Source organism: Felis catus, chromosome C1 (assembly GCF_018350175.1).
Source record: "Felis catus isolate Fca126 chromosome C1, F.catus_Fca126_mat1.0, whole genome shotgun sequence".
Lineage (NCBI taxonomy): Eukaryota > Metazoa > Chordata > Mammalia > Carnivora > Felidae > Felis > Felis catus.
This window is the reverse complement of record NC_058375.1, coordinates 154,920,788-154,936,141: the sequence shown is the minus strand read 5'-3', so window position 1 is coordinate 154,936,141 and position 15,354 is coordinate 154,920,788. Positions and strand designations below refer to the sequence as shown.

The window sequence follows — 15,354 nt, the reverse complement described above, 5'->3', positions numbered from 1 at the left end:
GGATCTACTTCTAAGCTTAAATGGGTTGCTAGCAGAATTCATTTCCTCAAGGCTGTGAGACTTAGGGCTCCAAGTTCCTGTTTGCTTCTTGTTGCAGATCCTAGAGGTTCATCAGTTCCTTGCCTGGTACGCCAGCTAATAGGGTCACTTAGTTTTTCAAAGCCAGCATGGAATAAGTCTACTAACAGAGTCTTATGAAATGTAATCATGGGGGTGACATTCCTTCATATTTGCCATATTCTATTGGCTACAAGTAAGTTATAGGCCACACCTCACACAAAGAGGGGTGATTAATACAAGGAAGTGAACATCAAGAGGTGGGGATCATGGGAGTCCTCGTAAAAATCTGTCCACCATGACAGGTGCTTGAAATTTGAGTTGAATGACTAAAAGGAAACCATACATTTTTTTAAATTTTTTTAAATGTTTATTTTTGAGAGAGAGAGAGAGAGAGAGAGAGAGAGAGAGAGAGAGACAGAGCACAAGCAGGGTAGGGGTAGAAAGGGAGGGAGACACAGAATCTGAAACAGGCACCAGGCTCTGAGCTGTCAGCACAGAACTCGACATAGGGCTCAAACTCAAGAATTGTGAAATCATGACCTGAGCCAAAGTCAGACATTTAACCAACTGAGCCACCCAGGTGCCCCGTGAAAACCATACATTATTTTAATTCTTTAATTGCAGGAACAATTACAGGGGGAAAAAAATCACTTTTTATCATCTTAACCATTTTTTCTGTGAAAATAAAATCTAAATAAATTAAATACAAACAACCTATATGTCATAAAACACTAACAATTTTGTGACTTTTAACTTAGTGTAGCTTTAATTACTACAAACAGATTATATTTATTTTTGCTTTTTTTCGCTTAACATTCGTGTGGCTTTTTCCCTGATGTCTATGTAGCTCCATCTTCCTCGTATAAAATATAATGTGACATTCTGACTTTATTGATAGGTTTTATTTTGATATGGCTTTCAGTAAGATACATATACAACAAGGCTATTGAAATACAAAAGGAAAATTAAGAAGTCTATGAAATAAGATGTTTATATGTCATTCTACCCAAGGGTTTTATGGAATTTACAAGAATATTATAAAATAAGGAGAGAAAGTAAATGCATTGACAATCAAAGTTAATATAGTTATTTTAACAGACAGTTAAATTTAGCTTTAATCTTTCTGGAACCCAAGGAAAAAACATAGGAAATGGTATCAATTCTTCAAGAAAATTTTATTCTGTATGAAAATATTTTCTAATCATTATATACTCACAATCATTGACTGTTCTTTTATGAAATGACTTTAATAGGAAATGCAAAAACTTTTGCTCAAAAAATCTGCCCTGATTATTTGCCTTCAGGAAAATGCAAAGCAGGGCACTGAGCAGGGTGGCTCAGTTGGTTAAGCGTCCTACTTTTGATTTCAGCTCAAATCATGATCTCATGGTTGTGAGATCAAGCCTCACCTCAGGCTCCATGTAATGGAGCCACCTTAAGATTCCCTCTCTCCCTCTCCCTCCTAAATAAATAAGTAGATAAATAAAGTGTTTCTCTAGAATTTAAGCTAATGAGGTCCACTCATCTGACTTGGTAGTAATTTAATTGATGCAGAGATAAAACTTAGGCTATCTCGAGAATGAATTGTATATCGTTTAGACCTAGGGTGACCAAAGAATTTATCATTCTAGCCAAAATACTTCCGAGAGAAAAAGAAGGTAGAATTAATAATAACCTGGCACAACAGGTATAAAAGGTACTGCCAGATGGAACGATACATTCACTCTATTTAGACAGTTGTTTCAGAGTTTTTTGTCTATGAGTGTTTGTGAATATGTGTGCAAAACTATGCACACCAATATATGTATGTATAAAAAACATCAAATACACAAATGTACACATACCTCTGCACTTAAGCATACATTCATATAAGCAAAATAAAAATTTCATGAAACAATGTTAACCTTTACCACATGCTATATATACCCATGTTTTCTAATCTTTCCTCTTTCATTTCCAAAAGAATGCTTATTATGACACCTTAAATTAATGTTACGACCTACAGTTCTAAAAATACTCTGCTTTAGACCATCTTCGTCAAATACCAGTTGTCAACCAACATTCTGACAGGAGTCCCCAGAAGGGCTCCCTGTGTGTAGCATAATGTGTGGCAGATGGTGGGCATTTTACTCTTTGTTAAATGAATGCATGAATGCCTTAGTGGATGGTTATCTATAGCTCAAAGTTAAATTTTATTGTGAAGGCCTAAAACGTAGGACTTCTCTGTCATTTACAAAAGGAAGGTCTCAATGTTTCACAAATCAAACATGTAGGTAGGTGATAAGGCTGATATTCTAGTTTAACAACCTGCTCTACATTCTTACCTTGATGGAGGCCCCTACCTCCTTTCTGGGTATCTGTGTATAGTGTTGGACCTTATAAATATACACCATCAGTTCATTGGTCATTTCCCCATCATTAGACATTTGAGTTGCTTTCAGATTTCTTATTTTTTGTTGTTTCTTTTTTTGTTTTTACAACAAATAACAGAGATTGTTTTTTTTTTTTCTTTTTAACAGATAACATGTTTCCTTTTTTTCTTCTAAGTAACATCCATAATACCTTCCCAAAAGTGGAACAACTAAGTTCAAGTTAGCATGTTTTGCTAGGATGCTCTCCAAGAATGTTTGAACTCACTCGTTTGTCATCACCGATATATGGATGTACTTACTGCCTGAGACCTTCCAATATTTGATTTAATGATTTTTAGATACTACTTTATTAATTTAATAAACATTTTATATTTCCACATATTTAATTGCAGCATCTAGATTATTTTCCATATATTTGTTTCATGCCTGCATTTCCTCCTTAGTGAGCCTTCTGTACATATCCTTATAACAGTGGGAAAAGATTCAGTAATTTTATTATACTTTGTTTGGAAAGATATGTGCATGCTGGCTCATTTGCAAACAAGCACATGTTTAAGACCTCAATTAAGACATTTTCTTTGGATCAGGCTTTGTTAGATTTAAGGCCAATAATGCTTAAATATATCTTCTGTAAATGTATGCCGTGTGTGAGTTATTGATAATTGTTTAACTTATTTTCCATTTCTTTTTTAAATTCCTTTTTATCCTTATTTTCTTCTAGGCTCGAGAATTACAATCTCGGATACTAAAACGTGTTCAGATGGAACAGCCAGACGCAGCTTCTGCACAGAAGCATTTAGCAGCTGAAATTTGTGCAGGGATTGCCAAACATTCTGTTGCTCAGCGAGACTATGAAAAAGCAATTAAGTTTTATAGAGAGGCTCTTGTTCATTGTGAAACAGATAATAAGGTCAGAACCTTTATAAAATTTTCACCGCCTTTTATTCCAGATGTCATCTAATTGCCCCAGATGTAAAATTCTTACCAGCTTGTTTGTAAAAAAATAAATGTAATAAAAATACAAGCTAAAAAATTAATATTGTTTCTATAAATTCTTCAAAATGCCTTATGTAACAATGTCAGAGTCTAAAACTTATCGTGGAAGAAGTGACATAAAATAAATCAGTAAGCTCTTTGGGTTTTTTGATATTAATCTATGTTTTAATAATCACTCTAAAACAATTTCTCAGTCTCGAATATCTGGATCTTCATGATTCAGTTCAGTTTACTAAACTGCTATTGAACACCCCTGTATTTGAATTGCTATTTGGTGCTGGATATGCAGAAAAGTGACTAGATTGAATCTCTTACCTAAAGTGGCACAGAATAAGAATACCTGTAAGGATAATACTGGTAAAGAAAACTTCTATACGTGTCTGGTTATGTAAATTAAAATGCTGTTACTCTCTCAAATCTAGATAGATGATTAATTAAAAAAAATTAATATATGGCTAAATACTTCTTTTTTTCTTTTTCTTTTTTTAGCTTAAATCCCAGTTAGTTAACATACAGCATAATAATAGTTTCAGGTGTACAATATAGTGATTCAGCAATTCCATACAACACCTAGTGTTCATCACAAGTACTCTCCTTCATCCCCATCCATACCCCTACCCACCTCCCCTCTGGTCACCATCAGTGTGTTTTCTACAGTGAAGAGTCTGTTTCTTGGTTTGCCTCTATCTCTCTTCTTTTTTTTCCCCCTTTGCTTATTTGTTTTGTTTCTTAAATTTCACACATGAGTGAAATCATATAGTATTTGTCTTTCTCTGATGAATTTATTTCATGATGCAGGAGAAAAGACAACTATATTTTAGAATTTAAGGTTTTATTTTTTTTTCAATGTTTATTTTTTTTAGAGAGAGAGACAGAGTGTGAGTTGGGAAGGGGCAGAGAGAGGGAGACACAGAACCTGAAGCAGGCTCCAAGCTCTGAGCTGTCAGCACAGAGCCCGATGCAGGGCTCGAACACTTGAGCTGCGAGATCATGACCTGAGCTGCTTAACCAACTGAGCCACCCAGATGCCCCAAAATTTATGGTTTTGAATTGAACATTGTAAAATGAATACAACTCTTTCAGATGTAAGGCAAAAATAACCTTTAAGGCATAGCCAAATAGGTACCTTGTATAGTGGTGGTTAAAGGAGTTAGAATCATGTTTTCAAATCTGAAGCATACTTTGGAAATTATCTGCTAAAAGCTTTTTATTTTTCAAATGAGAAAACAGGTTTAGAGGGATAACAGGGGCCTGGCCCCATCGTGGAGAAGCCTGGACTAGAATCTAATCTCTCTCTAATTTAAGACCAGTGTTCTTTTCACAGTGCTTTGTGTCTATATACCTTTCAAGTGAGTTACTACCTGTTTTCCCCCTTTCTTCCAATATAAGAGAAAATAGAGGCGGGTATGTGTATAGTTTTCCTGCCGATAATGCTTTGGCATTTTTATTGCAATCGCTTTTGGTCAACTGAAGTGTAATCTGTGTCCAGACATTTTCCATATGCACTTTTTAATCCAAACAGTTTCTGACTAATCTTGCGCTTTTTCTCTACAGATCCTGTTGGAGCTGGCTCGATTGTACCTGGCACAGGACGACCCTGATGCCTGCCTGCGGCACTGTGCGCTGCTTCTCCAGAGTGACCAGGACAATGAAGCTGCCACCATGGTCAGTGCAAAGGACTTCAGTGCTGGAAAGGCAGTTGTGTTTTATATTCCATGTGGAAGTTTCAAATTTTACCCCATAAAACTAATACTAGATGAGAGGCCTGGCTCCTGTTGACTTTTGGAAGAAACAGTATTTTTAACATTATTAGCATATTTTACCAATAAAGACCAAGAATCTTTTTGTTTTATAAGAATGGCAAACCTAGGTCAGGCCTTTACTTTCCCTTTGGGGTCTAGTTAATTTGTCTTTATGCCGAAGAGGATACATGATCAGGAAGAGTTGATGTGACAAAGCTATCATTTGCTAACGACTGACTTTTAAGTACTTACCCAGACATGCAGGACTAATTAAAAAGTTTCCATGGGACTTTTGTAGTTACAGAGAGAAGCCTTGATGTATTGTTCTAAGATGGTGTGCTTTGCTTTCTCATTTGTACCCGGGTTGAGATATGAGTTCATTTCCCAACGGCTAGGTAGATCATAGTATGTGAGGTTCACTGAAAATTATTATTATAACAAAAAAGAAGTATAAAAAGCATCCCTTTTAAAACACAATAAAAAAAGCTCAGTAGATCTTGTGTATTTTAAATTGTTTTGGAATATTTAGGGTTTAAGAGTATTTGGGTTTTTTTAAATCTTCTCGTCCTTTTAGCCAAATCCAGGGAGGCATCTTTTCTATCACGGCACATAGAGTGTGCAATTCCCTTCAAATTTCTGTTTTTAAAATAGCCACTTGAAACATATTTTCTGCTAAAAATAAAGTTTTGTGAACAGAGTGATCTGTTTCACATCCTTAATTATCTTCTGTTACAGTGATATGAATTAGTGTAATTCATATCTTGAGTCTCGAATTTTATTTATTTTTTTAATGTTTATTTAATTTGAGAGAGAGAGAGAGAGAGAGACAAGAACGTGAATGGGGGAGGGGCAGAGAGAGGGAGACACCGAATCAAAGCAGGCTCCAGGCTTTGAGCTGTCAGCACAGAGCCCGGCGTGGGGCTCAAACTCACTAACGGTGAGATCATGACCTGGGCCGAAGTCAGATGCTCAACCAACTGAGCTACCCAGGCTCCTCGATATACTTGAATTTTAAATGGCTCCTTTTTGTAAAACTTTGCCCTCTTCATGTTTTTCATAGGTGTTTTCATAGCCCTAAATCTTGACAGGAAAGTTATGCTTTGTAAAATATATGGCAACATTTTTAGAACCAACTTTTACCTTTATAGATGATGGCAGATCTCATGTTCAGGAAACAGGACTATGAACAAGCAGTGTTTCATTTACAGCAGCTTTTAGAACGCAAACCAGGTAAATATCCATTAATTATGTTTTTACTAATGCAGTCAACTTCCTTTCTCTTCTTTTTGACTGTTATGAAAACCTCAGTCAAATCCAACAATCTATTCCACACCTGCCTTTGAGTAGCAGAAATGTCTGTAAGGAAAATGCAGCACCTTTGACTGGCCTCACTTTAAATTATGACCACAGACCCCCAGTGGGCCCTCAGATGCTGCCTGGCAATCCTGCTGTATTTCTCTAATGAATTCACTCATTCCAGCTGCTTTTTATACCTTCTCCTCCCCCCCTCAAACCTCTAGCCCCCTCATCCCCCTTCCTTGTCCTCAACTAAAAATGTTGCCGCCCACTTGAGTAGGAAAATACGAGCAACTGGAAGAACTCCATTCGCCTTTCATCAGGTCTGCCTTCTCGCAGCCGTTGGCCTCCCCGGATCTGCCATCCTTCCCACAGCCAGTGTCTCCCTGTGGGCCCGGGATGCCACCCCTGTCCTCCCAGAGGGCTTTCTTCAGGCACATCTGTCTCTCCTGCACCACCATTTTTTCCCAAGTCCACGCACAAGTATGGCGTGATAGCCCCTTGCTAAATATATTAACTAAAAACCAATTCTTAACTGTCCAGTTACTCTTCCTGCCAGTTAATGCTCCATTCTTCACTTTTCCCAGATAGAACATCTCCTCTAAACGGTTTCCATCTGTGCTGTCTCCACATCATCTGCTCCGCTCCTGCAGTCCAGGGAGGCTGTTTCTGCAGGACAGGCGGCCACCTCCAAGCTGCCAGAGCCTGCGTTCACGTCTCAGCTGTCTGCTTCCGTGGCCTGTCCTTACGCTCAGCGCAGCTCCTTCCCTCCCTCGTGAAGGACTTTCTTCACTTGTCTGCTGGGGCGCTGGGCTTCCCTGGTTTTTCTTTTTTTGTTGTCTACATCTTTGTTAGATCTCTTTTCTCTTTATGACCTGTAAATATCAGAATGTTCTAGACCTGGGCTCTCAAACTTTTTTTTTTTTTTTTTTAATATGGTCAGCCCACTGGGTGACTTCATCCAGGCCCATGGCTTTATGTCCTACGTGTATGCTGGTGTCTTGCAAGCATGTTCCTCCAGTCCTGACCCATTCCCACTCTGCTGTCCTGGGGGGTCTCCAGCTTGACATGTTTCTGTAGAACAATGGATCTCTCCCTCTGTCCCTCCAAATCTACTCCTCCGTTTCTCACCTCAGTAAATAGCATCACCATTTACCCACGTAGGCCCCAAACCTTACAGTTACCTTCGGCTCATCTTTCTCTCTACCACATGCCGTCTGTCAGCATATCCCCGTGTGCTCTACATTCAGGGCATACCTGGAATCCCATCACCTTTTACTTCCTGTGCTGCTGCCACCTGGTCTCAGGCATCAGCGTCTCTCACGTAGATAGTTAATGCTCTGTTCTCAAACTCACCCCTGTTTCTGTTCCTTGCCTCCAGACAGTCGAGAAATGCTTTCAGCTGAAAGTAGCAGAGACTGACCCTCTCAAAGTTCCAGTGGCCTGAATGATTATGGCTCTTTACTTTCCTCTTATGTAAAAGAAATGTAGAAGTCGGTTATGCGGAGAGTGGCATGGAGGACCCACAGTATCATCAGGACACCTGAGTCCTCTGCCTTTTTCTCCTGCCCTCATCAGCCTGACTTCCACTCTGAGTATCACCTCATGGTCCAGGATGACTGCAGCTCTAGCATCAACGTTCCAGGGCCCAGATGGGGAAGGTTGGGGTGGAGGTGGCTAAAAGGGATTACCTCCCTAGTGAACCATCTTTTTTTTTTTTTTTTCTGTAAAAAATTTCCCTTCTGGAAGCACCTGCATGGCTGCAAAAGATGGTGGGAAAGGTCATCTTTTAGTCGAACCCAGTGCCATGTAGGATAAAATCAGAATTCTGATAGTAAGGAAGAAAGTGATGGTAGACATTAGGTAGGCAACAGTCCTCGCAGCTTAGTGCCCTGACACTTTTAAATTGCTCTTCCCTCTTCCTGGAATATTCTGGTGGTGGCTACTTCACGCCTTCAGGACTTGGCTCCAGCATGGCCACATCCTGAGAGCACCCTTCCGCAGCCATCCTGTATCAATGACACCTCTTACTGCTCTCTATCTTTCTATCTTGTGTTTGGTTTTTTTATATCACCCTAAATAATAGAATGTAAGCATCAAGTGGCCAGGAACTTTGTCTTTGTTGCTGTGTTTCCAGGATTTAGAGCAGTATCTGGCCAACTTGGTGCTCAGTAAATATCGGATAGAAAAAGAGTGGGAGGAGCAAAGGGAACAAGGGAGAGGGAAGGGGGGGAGGAAAAGGAAAACAGGAAAGGAAGGTGGAAACAGTAATGTGTGTTACTTACGTTTTTACCAAAAAGAGTTTGAAATCTCAGAGGACTCCTAGAGGTGTCACTGAGTTCTTGTAAACCCTAATACCTTCATGGCAGGATGCCACCACGGCAACCAGAACTGCCTGGTTTGGGCAGCTGTCTCTTTCAAGTAGGGCAACTCAAAGAACCTTATAGACTCTACTATTGTAGTTACTAATGCTTCTGCTTTTAAAAAGTTTGAGTTTGAGAACAACACTTTCTACTTACAAACAAAATACCCCTCGTTAGAGTAAAGGTTGAAAGAAAATAAGTCCTTTCTGTCTTTATAGTGATAACAACATTTTATTTTATTTCTACTATTTTTATTATCTTTTTAAATGTTCTCCCACCTTTGGATTGCCTCATGCTCTGTTGTTGTTTCTTTCTTTCCCCAGTCTGTCCCAGCTTCTACCCAGGTGTTATTTAAAAGAGTGCAGTTAATCCAGGTGCCTGGGTGGCTCAGTCGGTTAAGCTCAGGTCATGATCTCTCTCACAGTTCGGCGGTTCAAACCCCGCATCAGGCTCTCTGGCAACAGTACAGAGCCCCCTACAGATTTTCTGTCTTCGTCTCTCTCTTCCTCCCATCCCACTCTCTCTCTCTCTCTCAAAAATAATAAATAAACATTAAAAAAATAAAAGAGTGCAGTTAATTATATTAACATCTTACCTCTTCTCCTCACTCTGAGTACATCTTCCCACCTCAGTTGCCCAAAGCTTACTCTTACTTTCTTCAAGCCTAAGTTATTTTTGTCATGCCATTTCTGTCCGGGGTTCTAGACTCTGCTTGTCCTTTTCTCCTTCTGTGAACTGCCAGTTTAAGGGACACGCATACTATTTTCATTCTGTCTCAAGCTGTTCTCTTATTGTAGCACTTCCCTCTGAGTGAATAATCAAACCTGACTTCTTTAAAAAAACAAACCTCTGCCCTTGGAATATTTTTAAGCCATTGATGATGCTAGTGCCCTCACATAGAAGATTTGAAGAAGCCCTCATCTGTCATGTGAATTTGGTCTCAGGTAACTTGGCATCAGCATTTTGTTGAAAGAGATAATAGTCAAATTAGCTTAGTAGACTGGCAGCTTTGGACTGTCTGTTTATAAACAAATATAAAATAAATTATTTGTAAATTCAGTGTACAGACTTTGTACATTGGAAATACCAAATCACATACATCCATATGTCCAAATCTTTGCATGTTTCTTTTTCCTTTTGCCTATAATGCACATTGCCTTCCTTATTCTTTTTCTCTTTCCCAACACATGATCCAAAATATACCTACCCTTTACCAAAAACAAAAGCCTGTACCTTACTACCACCACCTATGTTTTAAGATGCCTTACGTGATGCTGAGTAGGGGGACCATCTACCTCGATTTGCCGGAGACGAGAGGATCTCCTGGAATGCAGTACTTCCAAAGCTAAAAGAAAGTCTCAACAAAGTGGGATGAATTGGTCACCCAAATCCTGGATGACTTCACTCATACCTCTTTGTCTCGTCTCTTCTAGTATCTTTCTGAAAATATTTATGCATACATTTGTCTTCTCCATGGGACTACAGTCTCCTCAAGTTTGCAGAGATCACGTCATATTCATCTTACATCCCCAGCATCAGACGAATCACCAAGCACATAGATGGTGCAAAATAAATATTTATTGGTTGAATGGATCAATGCATGACTAAAATACCCAGTCATTTAAAAATACAAAATGTTAAAATTTTTGTGGTCTCTGTCATATTTTAGGTTTTTAATCTTGCATTCTTTATTCCTAATAGGACTCTATTCACAGATCTGTTCTATCAGAATCATTCTAACACCTGAGTGTCTATACTTACTCTCTGCATGAATTATAGGTCATCCTAAGTAACACATGTTATACCTTAAATTAATGCTGTATTTTAGCTGACTTCAGAAATGCACTGTCTAATTTGAGTTAACCTAACTAGTAGACAATCCTTCCTATAGAGGTAATCACTGTTCTCTTGACAGATTACACCTCTTAACTCTTAAAATCTCCACATCATCTTGGGTTATCCCTTCCCTCACACTAACTTCTTAACAGGGTTCATCAGTTCTGTCTGCTAAAGAGCCAGCTGTCACATCCAGGCTGCTGTCTGCTAAGCCTACTGCTCGAATTAGCGCCTTTATCCCCTCTCACCCAGACCAGTGCAGCCCCCGCACTCATCCTCCAATCTCTAGGCTCCTGCCATTTGACACCTTCATAGCACTTCTGTAAATCAAAAACTGCTGCTTGGCGTACAATTTAGGATGGCTCTCCAGGGGAAAGTCTAAAATCGTAGCATTATTTTGGTAATAAGGCAGCCCTAAATTACTGGTCCATTTGTATTTCTTACCCCTCTTCCTCCACTTTAATATCAGGTAACCTTGGACTTAGCAGCACTCCCCACACTGCTCTGCTCTGTGTTTGCACATGCCATATGCCTCTTGGAATGTCTTGGTATGTCTAGCAAGATCCTCCTCGTAGCCTTCATGCTGCCCAAAGGTCTGATTCCATGTGAAACCTCCCGCCTCCCTCGGGCAGTTAGGAATTCTGTGCATTGTAATTCCAAAGCACTTTTATTCATGCTGCATCGCATCACACTATAATCATTTGGTATCTTCTCCCTATTCCTCAATAGGTATGAGCTAAGTTTTTTCAGAATATATAATACATTTCAGTTTTCAGTGGATTCCCTAAGTACAGAAATTTGCCTGTTTGTCAGATTTCATGGTTAACCAAAAGACAAGTCAGTATCAGTGGTAATTATAATTTGAACTAATAATACATTTCAGTAGTATTGGAAAGTGATAATTATTTAAGAAACTGGCCTCCCAATGTTGACTTTAGATAATATTAGCACTATCATGCATCGCACATATTAGCAACATCATACAAAAAAACTTTGGCCAGAAATTTTCACCTTCACATCCTGCCTAATCCAAGACAGCTTCTAGGTCCTGTGACTTTATTGTGGGTAGTTATCCCTAGTTTCTATCTACACTTTTGGAGTTGTAAATATTACTAATGACCATTGTAATTTTTTTTTAAATTTTTTAAGTTCATTTATTTTTGAGAAAGAAACAGTGCAAGCTGGGGAGGGGCAGAGAGAGAGGGAGACAGAGAGTCCCAAGCAGAGTCCGTCCTGTCAGCATAGAGCCCGATGCGGAGATTTTACCCACGAAACCATGAGATCATGACCTGAGCCAAAACCAAGAGCCAGACGCTAAACTGACTGAGCCACCCAGGCTCCCCACTAATGACCATTGTATTTTTAAAGCTCTTTCATGACCTTTTTCTATTTGGTCTCTATGACATGTTGAGGGTCAATATTATATTCCTATTTTAAGAAAATAGGTAATCCTTGACTCAGAGAATTTGAGTAATTTGTTTGAATTTCCATAGCTAAAAGACAAGACCACTAGTTGAATCCTCTTTCTCTGAAACCATGCTCTGTATTTTAGTGATGCCAAAAAACAGGAAGAACAAAATCTCAAGATATTAGGTAAAGGAAGGCAAATGATGATGTTGTCAACCTGGATTACGTTAACATCATGTAATAGAGTAGAAACCAAGCCTACAGAAGTTTTTTTTTTTTTTTTTTAAGTATTTTTTATTGTGGTAACATAACAAAAAGTACATAACATAAAATTTGCCATTTTAGCCATTTTTGAGTGTACAGTTCGCTGACATTTAGTACATTCAAATTATTTTGTACCCATCGCCATTTTTCATCTTCAGAACTTTTCCATCATTCTAAACTAAAATTCTGTACCCACTAAACGCTAACGCCCCATGCTCCCCTCCCCCATCTCTTGGCAACTCCCATTCTACCTCTCTATGAATTTGACTACTGTAGGTAGATACCTTATATAAGTGGAATCATATGATATTTGCCCTTTTGTGCCTGGCTTATTTCATTTAGTATAATGCTTTCAGTGTTCATCCATGCTGTAGCCTATGTCAGGATTTCCTTCCTTTTTAAGTCTGAGTAATACTCCATTGTGTGTATATACCACACTTTATTTGTCCATTCATCTGATGATGAACATTAGGTTGTTTTCACTTTCGGCTATTGTGAGTAATGCTGCTGTAAACACGGGTGCACACATATTTACTTGATTCCCTGCTTTCCATTCTTTGGAATATATACCCAGAAGTGGACTTGCTGGATCATATATTTTCTCTCCTTAGAACATAAAATCAAGGAAAAATTTCTTAAAAAGTTTTTGTTTGTGTGTTTTAATTCTAATTCACTCAACAGAAAAGATCAGCATAGCTTATACAATGGTTTTCGCAAATCCCCTACTATGAGTCCTGTGCTCACTGAAACTTGAGAGTCCAAACATCTAAAAAGCACAACTATAGAGAAATAAAATATAAGCCATTGATATAATAGACTATTATGCAGCCATTTAAATCATGTTTTTGAAAACTAATGAGTTGGGAAATGTTTATTGTATAATGCTGAACCAAAATTAAAACCCCAAGTGTGACTTCAATTTTGTGTATATTAATATTGTATATTAATATTGCATATTAATTTTATATATATTAAATATTGATAGAATAAAAGTAGATACATAAATACTGATAGAATGATAGAATGATAGACTCACAAATATATGAAAAGAAAAGTACCAAAATGTGGTCATCTCTAGCTGGTGGGAATATGAGTGATTTCTTTTTCTTTATACTTTTCCAAATTTTCTAAAATGTCCATGCGTTATTTTTACAATCTGAAAAATATTTTTTAAATTTTTCTCAAATCAGTATTTTAATGATATAAAAGAACTAGATAGAATTGGGAGAAGGCTTTCTAGGAACCTGCCAGTAAATTATACCTGATACCAAAGAACTAAATTAATTCTTTTTTCTTAGGAGAAGGCAAATTAGGATTAAAATACTAGGACTGATTTGTTACAGTTGTATTATGGTAAGCTAGTGTCTAGTACATTAGTCACATATACATATTAAGAAAAATCTGGAGTAAAATCTCTAATTGCCCACCCCAAACATTATCATCAAAAAGTACTGTTCTCACCCTGTTCCTAGCTAAGGGTGGAGGAGAAAGGAGGTCAGAGATAGTCTTAACCCTGTGTAATCACATCAACCCTCCTGAATTCTACAGTTACAGTTTAGATGATCAATGCAGAGACTGTTTCTAGATTTTGGTCCCAGGAACAGTTGAAAATTAAGTTATAACAAATGTACATTTTTATACGTTGGCTTGTATAGAACCTTCTCCCACTGCCCAGACCAACCAAACCTTTATCCAATTACTCATACAGTCTTTTTAAGGGTTTATAATACCTAAAGCATTCCTTTTGTTTGTATTTAAATTCTACATCACTTAAAGTAAACTGTACTTTAATGAAGCAGGATTATAACCACAAAAACAAGAGATATAAAATGTTGTCTATATTTGAAATATTCTTTGTTTCTAGATAATTACATGACATTATCTCGTTTAATTGATTTCCTGAGAAGATGTGGAAAACTTGAGGATGTTCCAAGATTTTTCTTAATGGCTGAAAAACGTAACTCCAGAGCAAAATTGGAGCCAGGATTTCAATACTGTAAAGGACTATATCTTTGGTAAATCTGTTGGTGAATAAATCCTACATAATAGTTTTTTTCTTTCTCATTGTGAATAAAGTAGAATAAACTTTCCTTTGTCTTAAGATAGATCTACATTTTATGGAGCGCTTGGGTGGCTCAGTGGGTCGAGCATCCAATTCTTGATTTCGGCTCAGGTCATGATCCCAGGGTCATGGGAACCAGCCCCAACTCGGACTCTGGGCTGAGCACGGAGCCTGCTTAGGATTCATTCTCTCTCTCTCTCTCTCTTCCTCCCCCTCCCTCCTTGCATCTCTCCCTCCCTCCTTCCCTTCTTCTGCCCCTCTCCCCCATTTGTGCTCTCTCCTCTCTCAAATTAAAAACTTTAAAAAAACATGTTAATAATTTTAACCAAATCTTTACCAAAGATATTATAAATGACTTAAAGTTTGTAGTCGACAATTGAAATAAGTGATTTTTTTTTTAATATCTAACAAGGTATACTGGAGAACCAAATGATGCCCTTCGACACTTTAATAAAGCTCGGAAAGACAGTGACTGGGGCCAAAATGCCCTTTATAATATGATAGAAATCTGTCTGAATCCAGATAATGAAACTGTTGGAGGTGAAGTATTTGAAAATCTGGATGGAGACCTAGGGTGAGTTATCATTTGACAAATTATCCCTTTTCTGGAAACACTTACTAGGGATAACAAGCAAGGATACCTTCTAAAAGAGGGCTAAACTCTAGGAGAGCACTAATGAAAAGGCAGGTGAAAAAAAATCATAGCTATAATAGCCATTCTCTGAAACAAGCATGAAATGCTTTTAAGAGGCTTCCTAAATCAGAATAAGCATGCTACAAAGACGTTTCCCTAATTACTTGTTGAAACAGCATAAATTGTAGAATTTGATTACTTTAGCAAAAGCTGTCCACACAGTAACAGTAACTCCTTAGCATATGGTAGTTCTCTGCCATACCCTGTGCTATACTATATACTTTATGTGCATTGTCTTACTTACTCCCTGCAACAGTGTTGT

At 38.0% G+C, this 15,354-nt stretch overlaps 1 protein-coding gene across 2 annotated transcripts in view; it reads left to right on the top strand.

The window, feature by feature from the left end:
• The window catches only part of TTC21B (tetratricopeptide repeat domain 21B), an 83,345-nt gene that overhangs the window by 49,874 nt on the left and 18,117 nt on the right, over nt 1-15,354 (top strand). Inside the window, exons 20-24 of one of the 2 annotated variants that reach the window (XM_003990824.5) lie at nt 3,154-3,342; nt 4,983-5,093; nt 6,319-6,400; nt 14,201-14,351; nt 14,811-14,972. In XM_003990824.5, coding sequence (XP_003990873.1) covers nt 3,154-3,342; nt 4,983-5,093; nt 6,319-6,400; nt 14,201-14,351; nt 14,811-14,972 — 695 coding nt within the window. Of the gene's footprint in view, nt 1-3,153; nt 3,343-4,982; nt 5,094-6,318; nt 6,401-7,053; nt 7,386-14,200; nt 14,352-14,810; nt 14,973-15,354 lie in introns of those variants that run through there. The other variant, XM_045033890.1, reaches the window with a different exon arrangement.